The 19,207-nt window shown below is 43.6% G+C and overlaps 1 protein-coding gene across 14 annotated transcripts in view; it reads right to left on the bottom strand.

Annotated features, from left to right (window-relative positions):
• THSD7A (thrombospondin type 1 domain containing 7A) overlaps positions 1–19,207 on the bottom strand; it is a 269,706-nt gene that overhangs the window by 134,505 nt on the left and 115,994 nt on the right. For all 14 annotated transcript variants that reach the window (XM_083467766.1, XM_083467769.1, XM_083467767.1 and 11 more), the window contains one exon: positions 4,997–5,828. In XM_083467766.1, coding sequence (XP_083323892.1) covers positions 4,997–5,828 — 832 coding nt within the window. The remainder of the gene's footprint in view (positions 1–4,996; positions 5,829–19,207) is intronic.

Genomic DNA, 19,207 nt, shown 5'->3' on the forward strand with positions numbered 1-19,207 from the left:
GACGCTACCAGGGAAAAAGCGTTAGGCCACGGGCAACAAGATCCTGCGACTACTCATCACAAGGACAATCACAAAGACTTTCTCTTTTCTCTCTTATTTTCTTTATTGACTTGCTCTATGTCTTATTGCCCTGACCCTATCGAACCATACCAACCCTATTGGCCTGCTGACCTCTGCCGGTGGTAAGAGACGGCATACTCGTAGGCTCTTGGGAACGAGGGTTCAATAGGGCGGCCGCAGTACAGCATCCCACTCTCCCACTGAGGCTCTTTATTCACTGCATTGCCCAGCGCACTTGGATGTGGCTCCTCCGGGGAGCTGCAGGATCGGTCGAAATCTATCGAGTTCTAGACCGCTCTTGTGGTTGTGGGAGAATAGCCTGCTGGTTGTAGGGTAGAGCACTGTACCAACCCCATTTGATAAACCAGGCCCAAATCTTACTCCAGGTGTTGCATGGGAGGGTGTCTGAATCAGGTGCACACTAAAATTACTGAACAGGTGCCTGTGGGTTCTGCAGCCCCACCTGTGGTTGTCGTGGTGGCTCAAGCCTCTCAAAATCCCAGAATACTACCTGAACTACTGGGCCTGGTAACTCCACACCTAATACCCTTGAATGTGGCAGGGTATTCTTGTGGCTGCATAAGAGTTGCCACCAAGTAGACAGACAGGGCACCTAGTTCCGGAAGAATTGGATGGGAGGGGTGCCCGCGGGCAGGGTCCCCAACGTAGAAACTTGCTCTCCAGCAAATTTAGAGGCACCACTAGGACTTTTGGTATTGGGACCAGAACCCCTTGATATAGTCACCCCGTGTGTCAGGCCGTTGCAGGGGTGGATATATTCTTGTGGGTGCATGGTGATATATGAAGAGGGGGAAGCCCCTTTTGGGTATAATCTCTTGAGGAGACAACACGAGGGCCCAGTCCACCCACAAGGGATTATAGGGAAATTGCTCCATATAGTGGGTGCCTCAGCAAAAAGGTGGAGAGTCACCCCTGAGGCCCAGCGAATAATTGAATACGAATATCAGTGGGCCCTTCAGCAGTAAAAGAACATTAGGAATGAACCCTGAGTATTGGTGCGAGGAACTATGGAATTATTGGGGTTGGTGGGTAGGCGTGGTATGTACTGCCCTACTTCTTTGGATGCTCCTGTATTTTTGCTTGCATTGGCCAAAGCGGGAAAGAGTTCCCTGGTCTCCCCTGCCAACTTTTCCCGTCTAATGACTGAGTGGGGCGTCCATAACCCCTACACTAGGTGTTTACAAGTGGCTGAAGTGGTAGCCCATTCTGCCAATAAGTCACCCCAACAGATGCCACGAGTGGACTACCACTTCTCCCACTGCCACTTAACCGTTCCGCCATTCACAAACGAGCATTGGTCAATGCAGCTACATGTACGCATATCCTGGCTCTCTATGATGTGGTATCTATAGGTCCATCAAAATGAAAATGCAGAACCATAATCGGTCGGCATTTTCATGATGGAAAGGGGGGAATGAAGGAGTGAGGACCAGGGGTCCACCTGGGTCCACTTTGGAGAGCCAGGCTGGAGATAAGCTGAAAGCCATCTTAGAGAGCAAACTAAAAGCTAAAAAAGACATTTCTCTCTCTCCCCTGCTTGCCCCTGCTTGCAAAACAATATTTTTGCAACACAGCGAGTTTGCAGGAGGATGCGGTCAGGGGATTTTGGAGCTGTTCTGAGAAACTGTTCGTTTGCCCAGGATGTCTAGCCCACCACAAGGTTCTAAGCCGAGCAACCTGTTGGAACCACAAAAACAGGTGGGGGGGTTGAGCTTCAATGAATATGCATAAAGGGGAATGTTTGAGGGCTGGGTCAAGGGTTGAACCATTGTTTTGCCTGAGGGGATAAAAACTGTTTGCCCCTGGTGTTCGGGGGCATTCTCTCTCATTTCGTCCTGAATGCACCCCTTTTTGCTTTTTGTCTGACAAAGACCAAATTGAATAAAACTTTTGTTTTAAAGAAATATTGCTGCCTGGATTTTTCCATTCTGGTCTGTATCCTGAAGTCTCTAACAAAGAGAACTATGTTTGAGACATAAGCAAATTATTGCCATCAGTCATTCAGTGGGAGAAGAATCATAGAACTGTAGAGTTGGATGGGACTCCAAGGGCAATCTAGCCCAACCCTGTGAAATGCAGGAATCTCAGTATCTGACATATAAGGCCGAAACAAGAACAATTCTAGGAAAATGCTGGCCCTTTTAAATCTGCTGGATTTGCATTGGCGTTCATAGAACCATATGAATGCTGCTTCAAAAGAAAACTTTGCCAGATGCTTCTGTGAAAGAACTAATTCTTCGTTCCTATGCATTAGTTTGCAGAGTCTTCTTTTGACCCGTTATCTTTCAGGTAATGTGGATTGGTATGCCCTGAAAGCTACAGCTTCACTAGATTTTTAAAAAATGGTCTCAGTAGTAGGACATCTGCTTTGCATGCAGAAGGTCCCTGGTTCGCTTGCCACCATATCCAGGTAGGATTAGGAATGCCCCGTTTGAGAGAGCTGTTGCCACTCAACGTCAACAGAGCTAGATGGACCAATGGTGTGACTTGGAAGCATAAGGCAGCTTCCTGTGTTCCTACACTACTGTTCTGTGTCTTTGGCCACACTCTTACACACAATCTAGATAAACATAATTTACAATGCAACTTCATTCCTCCTGTGCCATGTCCTATGTCCACTGCAGACAGCCAGTGATATGAGGCTGGGGGGAAGCACTTCACAGAACAATTGTGCCACATCACACATAGTGTTTATCTAAAGAGGAGGGAAAGAAACAAAGAGCAACAGCAACCCCGTGTCTCTCAAAACATCTGGTTGAGTCCTCTGTGGCTGGGTGATTCTGGTTCAGAGCAGTGACAGCATAAAGACATGGATGTTCCTTGAGCCCTGCGAACCTTGTATCAAGGGAGGCTTGTGAAAGAAAGCCCATTTGTATTTCCTCCGTGACAAGTGTCACAACATTTGCAAGGAGATGAGCATGAGTAATTTATTTTGACCGTTTCATAATGTATATTGTTGCCAAGCCTCTCTTAGAACATTAGAGCATAGTGGATTGTTGTAAGCGAACAGCAAAACCTCTGTTATGCATTTCCAGTTCAAGAACTGACTGAATGACCACTTTTAAAATGTTTTCCAATGGTGCTCGATGCAAGTTAAATCAGTACAAAAGAATACCAAGTAGAGCAAAATAAAAAAGGGCAAGGATGCAATCTTTCAACATGCTGAGCACAAGAGTGCAGACTAAAATTTAAGGCTGAGGTTTTAAACCCTACTAATCAGATGTTCAATTGAACACTATGTTATCTCCAATCAACTGTGGGTAAGACTGATGGGTAAGCATTACAGTAAAGAGGAAAATGGAGCATGTAAATATATAAATCTCTACATCAAGTTCATGGGGCATTCATTTGAACATGAACGCTTATTCAAACTAAGCATGTAAAATCTTATCCAGATAAGTGAATTTCTGATCTCACAGGTTTTTTTCCATTTATAATTGAGGGTTTCGCATATCCCCATTTGAAAATATATCTTTGGGAGAAGAAATGGCTGAGGAGTAAACCCTACACAAACCCAGAGGGGAGTCACTAAGACAGTTGGATGGTGCATTGTATGCCTCCTTTTGGCAACTCCTGCAGCCAAGCTGGTGCCAAATGTATTGCTCTGCTTTCCTTTGGACCACATCAGTGAGGCCGAGAGGAGGGTCTTGTCATCTGGGCAGCCCAGGACCTCCATACTGACTGCCCAGGTTTGCACCCTGGAGAGGTCATTTTGGTGCTGCTAACACACCAAAAGCAACACAGGCAAGAGCAGTTATGAGTTATCGGTCTCTGCAGCCACAGCAGGCGCTGTGATTCTCCAGCGGTTTGACTTCACCCCTGGAGGCACACTCCATTATCTCTCAAGACAGATGGATGCCGCCAACAACAACAATTTCCTTGCTCAAATTAGTAATGAAAAACAAAACTCTATCTCATTCACAAAAGTTAACTGATTGTATACCCAAACATGCTATAAGGAAAAGGGCGTGCAAAATTGGAAAAGACAATACTGAGAATTTTCTGCCCAGGTTTTGCACCTGCACTGTCAAGAATTCTAAGTGCAGCTTATTTTTCCACTCCCAAACATAACAGCAAAACAAAGGCAGTGGGGGAGGGGGGTGATATGTATATCTCAAAGTGCAACTTGTATGCTTTATTGCATAGTGAACATGATTGCTGGGTCCAACATTTCAACTCTCACAGGGGCCTCTATTCATTCTGAAATAAAGGCACGAAGGACACTTTGATTTACGTAGTTCACCATCTCTCTACCTTGCTGTGCAGATTTGTCTAGGGAATTTGGTCAAGTTGAGTTTGCATGATGGCCTTCCAAAACAATTTCCTCTTTAAGATCTGTAATTTGTATATCCGTTCTTAATTGACATTTCAAAACACTGCGACTTCTACTGAAGTGATTAGTCCGTTGTCCTATATGCTACAATGATTTACGGGTTTCAACTCTCTGCAGTTTGCACAGCATTCCACTGGCATTGTGCATCCTGGTCACTATCATTCTCATCTAAACCCTGGACACCAAATAAAATGTACAACAAGAGCCATACTTTAAATCGAGTAAAGGCTGAAGGGACAGCAACACTGGTTTACCCACTAGCGTTCTCCCACAGGTACTCACCCCCACCCCCAATTTCCCCTCTAGCCACTCCCACTGGCCTTGATTCATGCATGGGAGGTTGCCACCAAGCTTTAAAAGGGGAGAACTTTAAAAAGAGATACATCCAACCCCCAATTTGCACAGGAGCTGCGTCCGTGGTCCCTGTGCACATCAGCAGAGTCCACATAAGCCTGCATTCACCCTGTTATGCCCCGCCCCCATCCTGCCCTCTCCTAGGTCCAAAATGACCTGTACGTCAATGGAACACACTCAAAATCCTCGCTGCCTGTAGAGGATTAAGTTGAGGAAAAACAGGATTACCTCAAGGCAACAGTCTTCCCATTCCTGTGAGTGCACATCACCAGCCTCGTCTGGTATCCAATCTGTATGTCCCAATATTTGTTCTCCTGTCTGTTCTGTCTGTTACGGTTCCTTTTCTTCTTCAGAAGCTCACGGGCTTCCGGATCCCTTATCGCTTTCTCCTTGTCCTTTTCCTTTTCTTTGTTCTTCCCTCGTTTCCTCGCTTGCCTTATGTGACGTGTGTGGGGCACCGAACAGGAACTCCAGGGCCCCACGTTCAGGCTGTACATGCTTTCCTCAGCGCTGCATGGAGACGAGTTGCAAACCTGGAACTCAGTCAGGTTAGCACAGGCAGAGCCTCCGTATTGGGGCGGGGCAACAATGTGTCGGACGCGATGCATCAGCCCTTTGCCGCAGGTCTTGGAGCACTCTGACCAAGCTGAGAATTCGGACACGATACAGTCCTGCCGGCAAGGGATGAGGCATCCCTGTTCTAGCTGAGGCTTCGGCTCAAAGTACTCACATATAGTGTCCTCAGCAACAACACCATTCGATTTCTGGACACAGGTTATGTGTCTCCTCTGAATCCCTTCTTCCCCTCGGACGCACTCCGCGAGTTTTTCGACGCTCCTTGAAAGAACTGGCTGGCACGGATTCCAGTCACCCAGCTGCCAGTCGTATAGCTCCTTGTGCCGGTCACAAACCCGGAAGCAGTTCTGCTGGTTGTCTGGCCTCTCTGCCTGCCTGCAGTTCGTGACCAGCGTGGTCCATCCTTCCACGTGGGCACACCAGACCGCTCGAGTTTGGATGCCTCCTGGGCCGCATTCATCTCCCATGCACCTGCCCCATGGACCTGGGAAAACAAAGAGAGGAGTGGAGATTGAAATATCTGGCATTCCAAACGCTGTTTCCTCATTAAGACGCAAGTAGGAAGACGACCAACTTCAGGTTCAATATATGCCAGACTCTCTACATCGTTAAAATTAATGAGGGATAGCTGTTGGTGTCACTTCACATACCATGCAGACTATGGAAAAGCACACAACAATAGTTGTGTGCCACGTTTTTCTCATCTTTCCGCAGATTGGGAATGTATTTGGATTTTGTTTCATGCACTATAAATATCTGAACTCCTGGCATTCTTCTGAGAGAGGTCATGTTATCAAAATTTAAAGAATTAATGTGGCCTTAGTGATTTCTGCTCTCATGTTACATGTGGAATTTTGCATACATTTCCTATTAAGTTCTCCCTCCTTTAGTGATCTACCCAGTGCTAGAAAATGGTATAAAGCAGTAGCATGAACTGAGAAGTGAACCATATGATACACATATTTTGGGTGGGATGGGTGGCAACTGCCCAGGTCTTACACATGGAGAAGTCCACATCAACGATGACCAACAGTGACCATAAAGCATTGCCACATTGCTGATAACTCCCCATCCCAGAACCCCACTAACAGGAGTTGCATAAACAAACCTAATGTGGAAAATCACAAAACAAACATGCGGGGAGGGGGCGCGCAAGGTAACTTTGCCACAAATTGCCTAAATTAAACACACCGCAGAAATGCAAATTGTCATTGTTGGATTATGCATCAACAATTAGACTTGTTTTTTTAAGTAGGATACTTTCGCACCTCAACAAAAACTGTCGCTGGCCCCTTTCTTCCTCCTTTCTGCCTTTGTTGGGGAAGAATCAAATGGTGGGGCCAGTAAGCTTGCTTGAGAGAGGTTAATTCCAAATCAACTCTAGCATCAGTTGCTTCTGACATGATTCAGATCCTCCCTAGGTTCCTCTCAGCCAGCAGCAAGTGGCTGCAGCCCTTGCCTATGTGTTTAGCTTTAGAGTGGCTGAAGACAAGTAACAAAATAGGCCTGCTTATCAGTCTGCAACCACTTAGGACTTGGGCACAGCAGAAGTGGGAGCTTGAGTTGCTCTTTTTGTACTAGTCCTGCCCCATTTTGTAGATACTACATTATATCTCCATGGAGTCTTTAAGATACTGTCAAAAGAAAATAAATTGAGTTTCATAGCATCTGGAAAGGATGCAGAAGCTTTAGTGAGGGCTTACCCAAATGTTTCTTCCAGTTTCTCTGTCCCCTGTGAGCTTAAGCATTTCATTAACTTCTGAAGCTTTAGAGACAGTTTGCAGCATGGACATCGTTGAAGCTTTTCCAAATGTTGTCATAGCTTCCTTTTTATCTCAATCTGGCCTTTTCAACTTGTGAAGGCAAAAGAGTAACCTCCAAATTATTTATTTTAAAAAATAAATTACCATCAACAATCCTGCAGTCAAGACTGTCATCTGTTCTCTCTACAGAGAGACAGCACGTGAGAAATTCCTATTCATAATCTCACATCTGAATTAGCTACCAATAAAAGTTGGGGAGCATAAGACGAGATAGAATTTACAACAATCCTGATACAGTTTTTCAATTGTGTGTAAACGATTTCTTTAAACTTGTTATTTGGTGTTTACATTAACTGACATTAAAAAAGATTCCCATATGCAGAAGCCAGAAGTACTGAAGGAAAGCTATACAACGCAAGTGAATCCTATATAAATTTTTTTGGTCTTTCAATTTTACAAACATAAATTCTTCACATCCTGCTTCTGATGCCAAATATAGATAGGCCTTTAAAGGATTATGTGCATATGGTTTTGGAGTAAGTTTTGTTTTTAACACCGGGGGGGGGGTGACACTGACGCATGGTAAAGTGAAAAGGAAGGTGAATCTCAAGCAAGATTTCAGCCCATTGGTGCCCCAAAGCCTTAAAATGGGAAGAGTCAGTAATATGGAATCTAAAAAACTGCATACCCTGCCTTAATTAGATGCTAGGGGGCAGGAGGAGGAGCAAGATGTAAACCCATGGCTGCAGTTGACTGCTTTAATTTATTCTGTTTTTAAGGGGGAGGATCAGTATTTAACAGAGTCAAAAACATCATTATTGTGAAGTTAACTTGAGCCCAAAAAGCTTATGGCACACAGAATGTGTTAAGTCTCTAAGGCAGGGGTCAGCAAACTTTTTCAGCAGGGGTCTGGTCCACTGTCCCTCAGACCTTGTGGTGGGACAGTATATTTTGGAAAAAAATGAATGAATTCCTATGCTCCACAAATAACCCAGAGATGCATTTTAAATAAAGACACATTCTACTCATGTAAAAACATGCTGATTCCCAAACCGTCAGTGGGTCAGATTTAGAAGGCGATTGGGCTGGATCCAGCCCCTGGGCCTTAGTTTGCCTACCCATGCTTTAAGGTGACACATTTCCCTTGTTTTTGCAGCAAAGTCACGTGACTTAAAGCGGCTGGCTCTGGACACTTCTACAAGATGGTCATTCTTAATTTGCTTAGCTTTTAAGGAGGTGTACTGTAGGTGTGGAAGAGGTGTGAATGCACATGATTAAGTGTAAAAAGACAAAGCTGTGCTTCACTAAAACTCATGAAAGAAAAGGAGAATTTGTGGTTGAGAATTAGGCTGAGAATGGAGAAGGGGATACAATAAAAGGGGACAGATGGGAAAGTAGAAGGTCTCAAGGTGGGCAAGGAAATGTTAGCACGTTGTGCAGAGGTATGGAAGCTTTTTCAGTCTGTGAGCCCCATTGTGGGTTACCTTCCAGCAGCTACCTCTCAGTGGTAGTAAAAGGTAAAGGGACCCCTGACCATTAGGTCCAGTCGTGACCGACTCTGGGGTTGCGGCGCTCATCTTGCTTTATTGGCTGAGGGAGCCGGCGTACAGCTTCTGGGTCATGTGGCCAGCATGACTAAGCCGCTTCTGGCGAACCAGAGCAGTGCACGGAAACACTGTTTACCTTCCCGCCGGAGCAGTACCTATTTATCTATTTGTACTTTGACATGCTTTTGAACTGCTAGGTTGGCAGGAGCTGGAACCGAGCAATGGGAGTTCACCCCGTCGCGGGGATTCGAACCGCAACCTTCTGATCAGCAAGTCCTAGGCTCTGTGGTTTAACCCACAACGCCACCCGCATCCCGTCAGTGGTAGTAGGTGGGGTCAAAGACAAAAGTGGTCAGAACAATGGATGTCGCTCTTACACTTCCACAGTAGGCTGCATCCTACTTTCTACACACGTGAGCAAGAGACATTACCAATCACACATTCCAGCAGGAAAAGGCACTCAAGGAGAGTGCAAAGAAGGACTGGGAGACAGCACGGCTACTGGAAAATAAGCCCTGGAAGGGCACATTTGGCCACTGGCACTGAGGTTCCCCAACCATGCTGTAGTGGAATGGGCTGGAGAGGAATGAATGACTGGACATGAATGCATGGTCACAGTGGGAAAATGGGAGCTAGATAACAAGAGGCAAAGGGAAATATAAAGAAAGTGGTAGCAGGACAGAGGGTGTGGGGCAGCAGGAGGGGAGTGAAAAGCACATGCAGCCCACTGTTCTGTGTTACAAGTGGCCCATTGTCCTGAGAGTTTATATTTGCAATGTAAACTACTCTATTGCCATGCCTTGAACTGGCTGTCCATCACTTCAGAGGGGCTTAAAGAAGCATAGAAGCGTCCCTCTTTACATGCAAAAGGGATTACCCCCAAGTTTTTTTGTGTGATTTTTGTAGGTACCAGCAACAATTCTCAGACTCTGCAGTCTGGTGGCCTAGTGAAACTTGGGGCAATGATTAATTAAACCAAATTAATCCATGGATCTCTAATTAATTAAATCAAACAGAATGGTAGGAAGTTTTGTTTTGTTTTTGCTCTGGCGCTCAAGGGTAAAGGCACGACTTTGAGTTTACTGCTATCAGTTCAGCGAAGCATTCAGGCAACAATTAAGTTTGCAACAACAAAACTAGGCAGTGAGGGGAAGAAAATGACCTGCAGAATGTGCCGGGCACATGTTCTCGTTGTCAAAACACTAGAATTTGCTGTGCATCCTAAATTGGTAAAAAACAATCATCACACAGATTTTAAATGGGTCTACTTGGATGAATAACGAAGCAGGATTTGCAAGGGCCTTGAAGTGTTTCCAAATAACATTTTGACTGACTGTTAGTCATTGAAGCAATGCCATCTCAGATCCTGCTTCTGGCTACGTGTAAAGGAGACAGTATTACTGTTACATATTCATAACATTCAGCCTAGTTGGGAAGTTTCTAGCAGAATTATTTTAGATGAAAACGACAGTATTCATTGGCAGAAACAATTTTCACCACCCAAAGACTTCATTGCTTGTGCTTGAAGTACACTGGGTAGTCTAACATTTTGCTCGCAGACTTTAAAACCTTGAGCATTACATCCTTGATAGCAATGCCAGCTGGCAGAGACAGATTCAGCACATGAAAAACCCCTGTGTGTTTTTGGCAGATTAAAGTTTGAATTAGGGTTTCCAAGGTTTAGCTAGATAGCCAGCAAAATAAATGTATGTTTTAAGCGCAAATACATTTCAGCAAGATTACCCTAGTTTATCTCTAAACAACCTCCCACAAATGACATGACTGTTGCTGTATGCGTTTTGTTCCAACTGTATTTACATCGCAGGCGAGCGTAGGGTGGCAACGTGTGGAGTTTAACCGAGGAACACTGCTCTCATTTGGAGAGAAGGAGACAGAAATGCATAAAATCACCACGCAATGCAACGTTATCTCAGCCAAACGCAAAGCAAGCTCTTCTACCTGCCACACTGCAAGTCTCTGTCTTATCACATTACCACACCTTGCATATACTGTGTGTGTCCAATTAAGCAGACCTCCTTTTTACAGACCAGGCTGCTGCTGGCCTACTCTAGATGAAGCATTACTTGCTTTTGTGTGACAAGAGTCTTGAAGCAATCCCACATTCAAAAGAGACTGCAGCATATCGAACGGTTCTTGATGGCCTAAAACATGTCAGCCCCTGCCTTCCCCCACACCCCCACCTCCCCACAAACCAATCTATTCCTGCAACTGCAAACGGTAAGCAAATAGAATTACATTATTGCGGCATGACACAGGACCCGAAGCAATGTAAATGAGAAAAAGTGCTTTCAAGTGTAGAACTGGAAAAGGTGATAAATGACAGCATAAATTTAGCCGTATCTTATAGCTCTGATGGCACTTTAGGCTTAAGCAAGGGGTTTAAACATGTCCATAAAACATGCTACAAACAGAGCACGTAAGAACCTGGAAGGTTTTTATAAAGTATTTTACTGTCCAATCTGATGAGTTGCTGAGCTGAGGCAGGAGCTTGTTAAGTGCTGGAGAGAGGAAACTCTTAACACAGCAGGGGGAGAGAAGGAAACTTCAAGGGAAGAAGGGCCAGAGCGATGGAAAGTTGCAGAAGTATAAGAATGGAATTCTGCAGCTTTGAAAATGAAGCATTGCATTTCCACACACATTTATTTCCCTATGGTGACACTGCAGAGGCAGCCACAACTAACTTCAAACGATTTTCTTTTTCCTCCTCCTCCTGGGAAAATTAGCAATCTGCCACATTTGAATAAGAAAAGCAGACAAGGAAGAAGAGAACCAACAACATGGGACCCTATGGTGTCAATGGGACATAGTCGGAAGGTACATGATAACAACAACCTTGATGAAGGCAAGCAGATCTGAGTCTGGTCAGCGCCAGGATGTGCCTGCAAGCATGCCCTCCTGAGTTCCATCAGAAAGGCAAAGTATACAGGCACTGAGGATGTGGTGAGGACCATCAGCTTAGATGGCTTTAAAAGCAGATTAGATGGATTCGCAGGTGATAAGGAAATCAATGACTACCAGTCACGATGGCTGTGTATTACCTCCACAGTATAAGAGAAGGCAACGTAAAAGAAGCACCTGCCTCTGGGGGAACAAGAGAGTCCTGTTGCCCTCATGTCCCGCTTGTGAGCTTCCCTTGGGTATCTGGTTGGCCGCTGCTGGAAAACAGAGATAAAGCTTTGGCCTGATCTAGCAGGGATCTAGAGGGGGAAAGAGGGTGGGGGTGTATATAGTTGGGAGCTGTAATAACTCACTCTGTATGAACCTGCTGCCTTGAATGTGTGTGCAAATCATCTTCTGAAGTGAAGCTGCTGTAGCTGCTTATGGGAATAACATAGAGATCTAACCTTCTCTAGCTTATTGCTCAATAAACGGTTCCTCAGAGAGCACTGCTTCAGACTGCAGGCTGAAGGCTGCGTAACAGAATGCTTTCCTGCTACTATTGAATAATTCCTCTACACATAGAAAACTAGCAGGTCAGGAACAAAGTGAGGCTAAAACCTTTCTCCCTGTCACCCAGTCTTATACATCTAGGGAACTTATAATACAGAAAAGCATTCAAAAACGAAAACTTCCATCTACTTAAGTGGTACATTCCATGCAAGGTTTTCTATACGATGAGTTTATGGTGGGTGGTTGTTCCTGTTTTTTGTTTTTTAAGAGCCTCTTAAAACTAGATAATTTATCATTTCTATAGGCAACCTTCTGTTGGCATGGACAACCAAATGCGTACACACTGAGGGGTGCGAAGAACATAACAGAATAAATGTAATTAAGTCTGATCTATTCGTTCCAAAAGAACAGTAACAGGAAAATGTGTTAGTTTTGAAACATCTTTGTGCTTTAAATTTTACTATCCTGTCTGATTCTGAGGATAAGCAAACTAATGTGGAAGTGATAGTATTTTGCTGCACGATGGGTCTGCAAGCTTGGTAGATGTATAAAGCTCTTTACATGCGAGGAGGAGATAAAAAGGATTTGGCAGATTATGAATTAACCTCAGATGTAGAATAACTCAAAAATATTACTTATGAAAAGCTTTTTATTTTAATCACAAGCAAAGACAATGCTGATGCATACTGTATGCAACTGATTTAAAGCTTAAAGCCCTGAAGTATTAATGTGGAGTAATGCAGGGGTGGTCCTTCCAGATGTGCCTATACCAGATGGGCTACAATTCCCACTGGCCCCACCAAGCATGGCCGGTAATCAGGAATGATGGGAATTGTAGTCGAGCAATGTCCAGAGGTAGCCACACATTAGCCACCCCTGGAGAAAAGGAAGTAACGCAAACTGCCTTCCATTGCTTACTTACCTAGTAATACATCCCATTGAATTCCCTGCTTCTGAACAGACATACATAGAACTGGGCTGCATGCAATTCACAGTCAGAAATAGGAAACTAACATTAACACAAGTCCTATGTAGATATAACTGACATTTAAAGAAGAAGAAGATTTTATTATTTATACCCTGCCCATCTGACTGGGTTTCTCCAGCTACTCTGGGCAGCTTCCAGCATGTATAAAAACATAACAAAACATCAGACATTTAAAACTTCCCAATACAGGGATGTCTTCAGATGTCTTCTAAAAGCTGTGCAGTTCCTCATCTCCTTGACATCTGATGGGAAGGTATTCCACAAGGAGGGCACCACTGCTGAGAAGGTCCTCTGCCTGATTCCCTGTGACCTCCTGTCTTGCAGTGGGGGAACTGCTTCTCACACCAATCTTGAGTTCTCACACACTCAACAGTATCTCTGTGCCATGAGAAGCAGCTGAGCTACAGCAGTCTCAACATCTTGATAGTAATGATGTTCTGATGTAGAGAGAGCAGCATATAGGCACCGTCATACAGTTAGCTTGATAAAAATAGCATTCCCTTGCTATTTAACATTTGACCAGCAAAGTGTGGTGTGTTGCTGAGCAATTTCCTACCTGCTGTTTTTACCAATTAATTTGTCACCAAAACACTACTCTGGATACATGGGATTTGGATATCATTCATTACTCTGGTGTTACCTAGGGATTTAATCAACAAGTAAGTGTTTGACCCACCCCTTCTCTCCAGGGAAAGGGCAGAAAAACATAAAAAGACACAATATTGTAGCAAGATTCTTTAACAGGCACAGTTGACTCCTGCCCAGGCAACCAGAGGGCTGGGATATGTGGTAGGGTTAATGACCCAGCTACAGAAGCATGTCAGGGAGCCTGGTTTGATAAGGGGGAACTGCTGTCTCAAAAATCCACTCCAATTTCCCCCCACAAATCTATTTTGGTTCCTGTAATTCAAGCTCCCTTCAGACTACAAGGGACCATTCCTGCATTCCTACTTGCCAAGACTGTCTTAACCCCTGGCGTGTTGGCAACAGCTTTTGTGGCAGGCTGCTCCTAACCATAATAGACCAGAGAATGTCAGGTGATACTCTCACACTGACATATATAGAAGCATTCAGGTCAGGCACCCTTGCAATTTCTGTAAGATGAGTTGGCCTGACTGCTCCTGCCTGTGTTTTTTTGTTGTTGTTTTTGTTTGTTTGTTTGTTTTTGTCAATGAGTGAAGTCAAGCACTGTGATGAATGAGTTGTTTGGATACTAGAGGAAATGAATCCCCGGGGTCCTAAAGAGCTCAGGTTTGCCCCTCCTTTTTAGTACACCTTTCCTGCTTCCATCTCATTTTCTAGTTCTTGGAATATTCACACACTGTCCTTCCTGTCCCACCCCGTCCCACCCCCCCAGCAATCAGGTTGCATCTTTCCTGTGGTGGGCTTGGCTGAGATCTGGTACTTCCTAGAAGTTCTCTTCTGCAAATACTACTGCATAATAAGTGTAGGTGGACATTAAAGAGTAGCGTACATACCCTGTCACATAGCAAACACAAAATGTGGAAACTGTGTGAAGGGGCTTAGGCATATGTTCTAAAGTGCTGGAGCTAAAGCCCAGGCACTAAAATGGCTTATTTAACTTACAATACAGTACAATGGCTTACATGTCTACTCAAAAGTAAGTCTTTGCATTTAATGGGGCTCACTCCACAGGATTGCAGCCTAGGCTTTGGTTTAGGATTGGAATTCTTATACCTTTAACAGCTGTTTGACAAGCAGAAATTCAACAGGTTTAGGAAGAAATGCACATTATCTATTAGACCATTTATTTACATGTGTGGCCACTGATTTATTGGCAGGCCCTCCACTCCACCTGCAAAAGAGGATGCAAATTTGCATGACACAAAACAAATGCAAACTTTATGCAAATCTGTGCCCTCTGAGAGCCAGTGTGGTGTAGTGGTTAAGAGCGGTAGTCTCGTAATCTGGGGAACCGGGTTCGCGTCTCCGCTCCTCCACATGCAGCTGCTGGGTGACCTTGGGCCAGTCACACTTCTTTGAAGTCTCTCAGCCCCACTCACCTCACAGAGTGTTTGTTGTGCGGGAGGAAGGGAAAGGAGAATGTTAGCCGCTTTGAGACTCCTTAAAGGAAGTGAAAGGCGGGATATCAAATCCAAACTCTTCTTCTTCTCTTTTGCAAGTGAGACAGAAGGTCCAATCCACATATAGTGTACTGGGCCAATAAAATTCTTTCAGCACACCTGCCCTGGACAACCACTAACCCAGTCACATCACTTGTTCTCTGCAAAATATAATATTATCCTGGCTGCTTCTGTCATACACTGAAATTACACAGACCCAGTGAAGGCGCTGATTTATAAACAGAAATGATCAATGTGACACGCACAATACATTAAAGAATGCAGTATTGTATTGTAGAAAAACAAGTCATTGTAAACAGAACACAGTTGCACTTGTTGAGAAAATCATATATTGTCTAGGTTGTAAAAAAAAAACCCACACAACTTCTAGCACTAAAGAGCCCTCCTAATTTATTCAGCAAATAATCCTAGACTGTAAAAACTAGCCAAGTGAGTCAGGAGGGGTGATATAAATGTGTTTTCTTAAGAGTTGAGGTTGCTATAGAGATTACACCAATTATAGAAATTAACAGCGCTATTTCACTATAAGAAAATGAAAAAGAGAAAATAAAGGAAATGAAATCAGTAATATAGGCTTTCCCTTCCAGTGCAGAAACAGAAAGGGATATTGGGCCAATTAGGGTGCAATTAACAGCCTATTCAGCACTAATCCCCCAGCCACAAACAAAAGGAAGCAACAGAATGGAAGACATGAAAACAGGAACCTTTTAATCAAGACACAGGAACCCTGAAAAGCCTCAATAGCACTTTGCCTGTTCATGCTTAACAAGCCTGGTGCTGCAGTTGTGGCTTACTGCAATAAAATCACAACAAATCAGGTGGGGGGGGGGACCACGGCAGGGCACCACAGAAAACACTAGACCACCATAATCTGATAACGATTGAGTTGTCAAAGGATGGTGATTTCAGAGACTGGGACAGAAGCACAATTAGACCGATAAACACCAGCAGAAGTTTAGATATTCATGAATCTTAACATTCAGAGAGAATTGTATTTTGTATCCTCACTGGGAGATGGATCGTGAAACTGTAGTGTCCTAAGACTGAAAAAGAATATGGACAGAGATTGTTGTAGAGGTCAAAGCATGTGGGATTAAAAATATGCTGGAAGATACGCTGCTTTTTTTGTGCACAGAAAAAAATGTCTTCAGGAGATACAAGAAAAAGCCGTAAGGGCTGCAGGATCTGCGTGTTTTTTTCCTTTTTCGAAGTGTGGAAAAAGCCAGATCAAAGAATAAACTACAATCTCTGGTCATTGAACATGTCATGTGACAGAATGAAGTGCTGGCATTGGCACTGAAAATATCCATGAAGCACGGGGCAATATGCAAAGCACATAAATAGTAAAGAATATATCTTACCTCGCAATATACTCTTATGACACATGCCAACTACGTCCCATATACTAAATTTAAGCCAACAAATTTTTAGCTTAGAAATCCAGGTTTTTTCCTTCTTCTGTGAGTCCACAGGCAGGGACTATCAACACACACACACCCCTCTAAAGATATTCCAGCAAGGGAAAGGCATCATTGTACAAAGGAGAACAGATTTACATTAATAACATGAGTTCGCTGCCAGAACACAACAAAATACAGTTGGCCAGCAGCCAGCTTACACAGGTATTCATTTCCAAGGATAATATGGTATGTATAAGCGAATACTGAGTATAGCCAACATCACATTACCCTTGGAACTGCCCCATTGCTAGCCAATTTGTCTTCTATAAGGTGGCCAGTGGGGGGGGGGGGGGGAGAAGATTCCTACCAGTCCCAGAACTGCCATGTCAAGCTGGCCTTGCCCCAGAAGCAAAAACAGCTCTTTTCACACAGGGTCTACTTGGGGTTAACTCCTGTGACAAGAGCTTTTCAGCTCTCAGTCTTGTTTCTTGGGCAAGGCCTGCCTGGTCCTCTGGCCCTAGGAGTGTTAAGGATGCTCTCACAAGAGCACTCCCACCTTCCCATGTGCAATACAAATTGTGCAAGTTAAATGCTCGTAAAATGAGGGCAATACTGTATTTCACTTTGAATGCATGGGGGGGGGGTAATGCAGCGATTCTAAGAGCCTTGTGTAAGTTTGGCTTTATTCTAATCCACAAATAACTAGATAAGGAATTAGTTTGATAGCATTTGAGAGCACATTGCTTTTCTCTTCTGATGAGCCGAGATGATAGTAATATTCATAATCAGACTCAGCAAGAATAAGGGTCGCTTTGACTAACCTTTGAAAGCAAGCGTGAAAATTCTTTTCAATCCATTGTAAGAATATTACATAGGAGATTATTTGTTCACTTCACAATCTATAAGGAATATTAACACAGCCAGGAGCACCCTGCCATGACATACAAGTTTTGTATGTGTTGGCACTATTTTATGCACTGGAGCATCCCAACAATTGATCCCCTGCTTGCAGTTTAAAATGTTACAGACCAGCAACCCATGCGGGACATCAAATCCAAGCTCTATGCAATGTATGGAGCCCTAAGCCTGGTCTAAACAATCTGAAAACGCACACCATAAAAATGGGGCATGTAATTTATGGGGATGGAGTTTCTCATGACTGAATGCTCCCCATACTGAAATTCTACACAGAGAGAAGCAGATATCAATGAGAAAGAATGCAGCCTAGACATAGTCCTAACAAAATGCTAATTATGTTCAGTGACTTTGGACTCAGCTATATAGCTGCAAATAAAACGTTTTAAGTGTGTTTTAATTGCAATACACCATGTGACACTGGATGGAGATGGTGAGCCTTATGGAAAATTCAATGTATTTTTAAAAATGCTTTTTAAAAAAGCATTTTCAGAGCGGTTTTTATATTTGTCTAGATTTCACCTCTCTGTAAGAAACTATTTAAAGAAACACGGGGTGGTAAACAACTATGTTACATTCAGAGTAGACCCAGTGAAATTAATGCACCTAAATTAGTCACATTCATTAATTTAAATGGATCTACTCGGAGCAGGATTGGATACAACCAATGACATGCTCCACTTGACAAGCTAGACCAGGTCTTTTATTTTTGGTTCTGCAGAGGAGATTCTTCGGCAATGTTCCATTTTGGGATATCTCAGGCTTTCTTTTCTTAATTTCAGTTTCCTTACGTGGCCTCTAATTGAAACTGACATCTCCTAATCTAGTAACAACCTCATCAAACTACCTTCAAAACAGAAATGCAGTCCCTCATCTGCTATGTATCTTTCTAGAGAAATGTAAAAGCCAGTTGCCAAATGTTGTCCCAGCATTCTATCACACCTAGGAGTGGCCAAGGAAGAACGCTTGTCGTCTAAACCTGGAAAATCATGGGTGTGAAGTTTGGAGCTGTATGCCAGCGTACAGTTCTTTCCTGCTCCTTTAAATGGGCAAATTATGGAGGAAGAGAAGCAGGCATTTGCAGAAAGCAATGTTGTCCATTGAGGTTCATTGTTGCGTCACAACATGCCTACTGGTGTGAATGAAATTTAGTGCAACATACCAGTATATTGATCAGAGAGTCACCGTTCTGTAACACAACAGGTACTGCAGTGTGAAAGGAACATTAGAAAACAGGATAAAAGCACTAGCATTATAACCCAGAAAAGCTAACATAATATTCCCCATATCTGAATGTACCCCAGGACTGTTTAAAGTGGTGTAATACTGCTCTGAATGTATAGTGCATCATAGATGAGGTTGCTAAATCCATTCAGCACGGTTATGCATTCTTAATTTCGAAGTGAGAAATATCTGCTAGAGAAGATATATAGCTATTCAATAGGAAACATAATCATTGATTGCCATTGACACAGCAGGAAAATGCATACAGCATGGTGCTGTGATTAATAAGCCCTGTCCACACTCAATTAGGATCAAGAGGTGAATGTGACAAATGTGAAACCAAGTCGAACTGCTCTTATTGGCTAAAGCAGCTTCTCATACAGTGCAGCACAATGGATACTTTATGGGCACTAATTTGTCAATTTTGATTGGATACAGATGGTTGGGTTTTTTTTAACTCCACAGAAAAACTGAATCAAGGAAAAACAAATCCGACAGTGTCATTTTGGC

The sequence above is a fragment of the Podarcis liolepis genome, assembly GCF_965112155.1.
Source record: "Podarcis liolepis genome assembly, chromosome: 12".
NCBI lineage: Eukaryota > Metazoa > Chordata > Lepidosauria > Squamata > Lacertidae > Podarcis > Podarcis liolepis.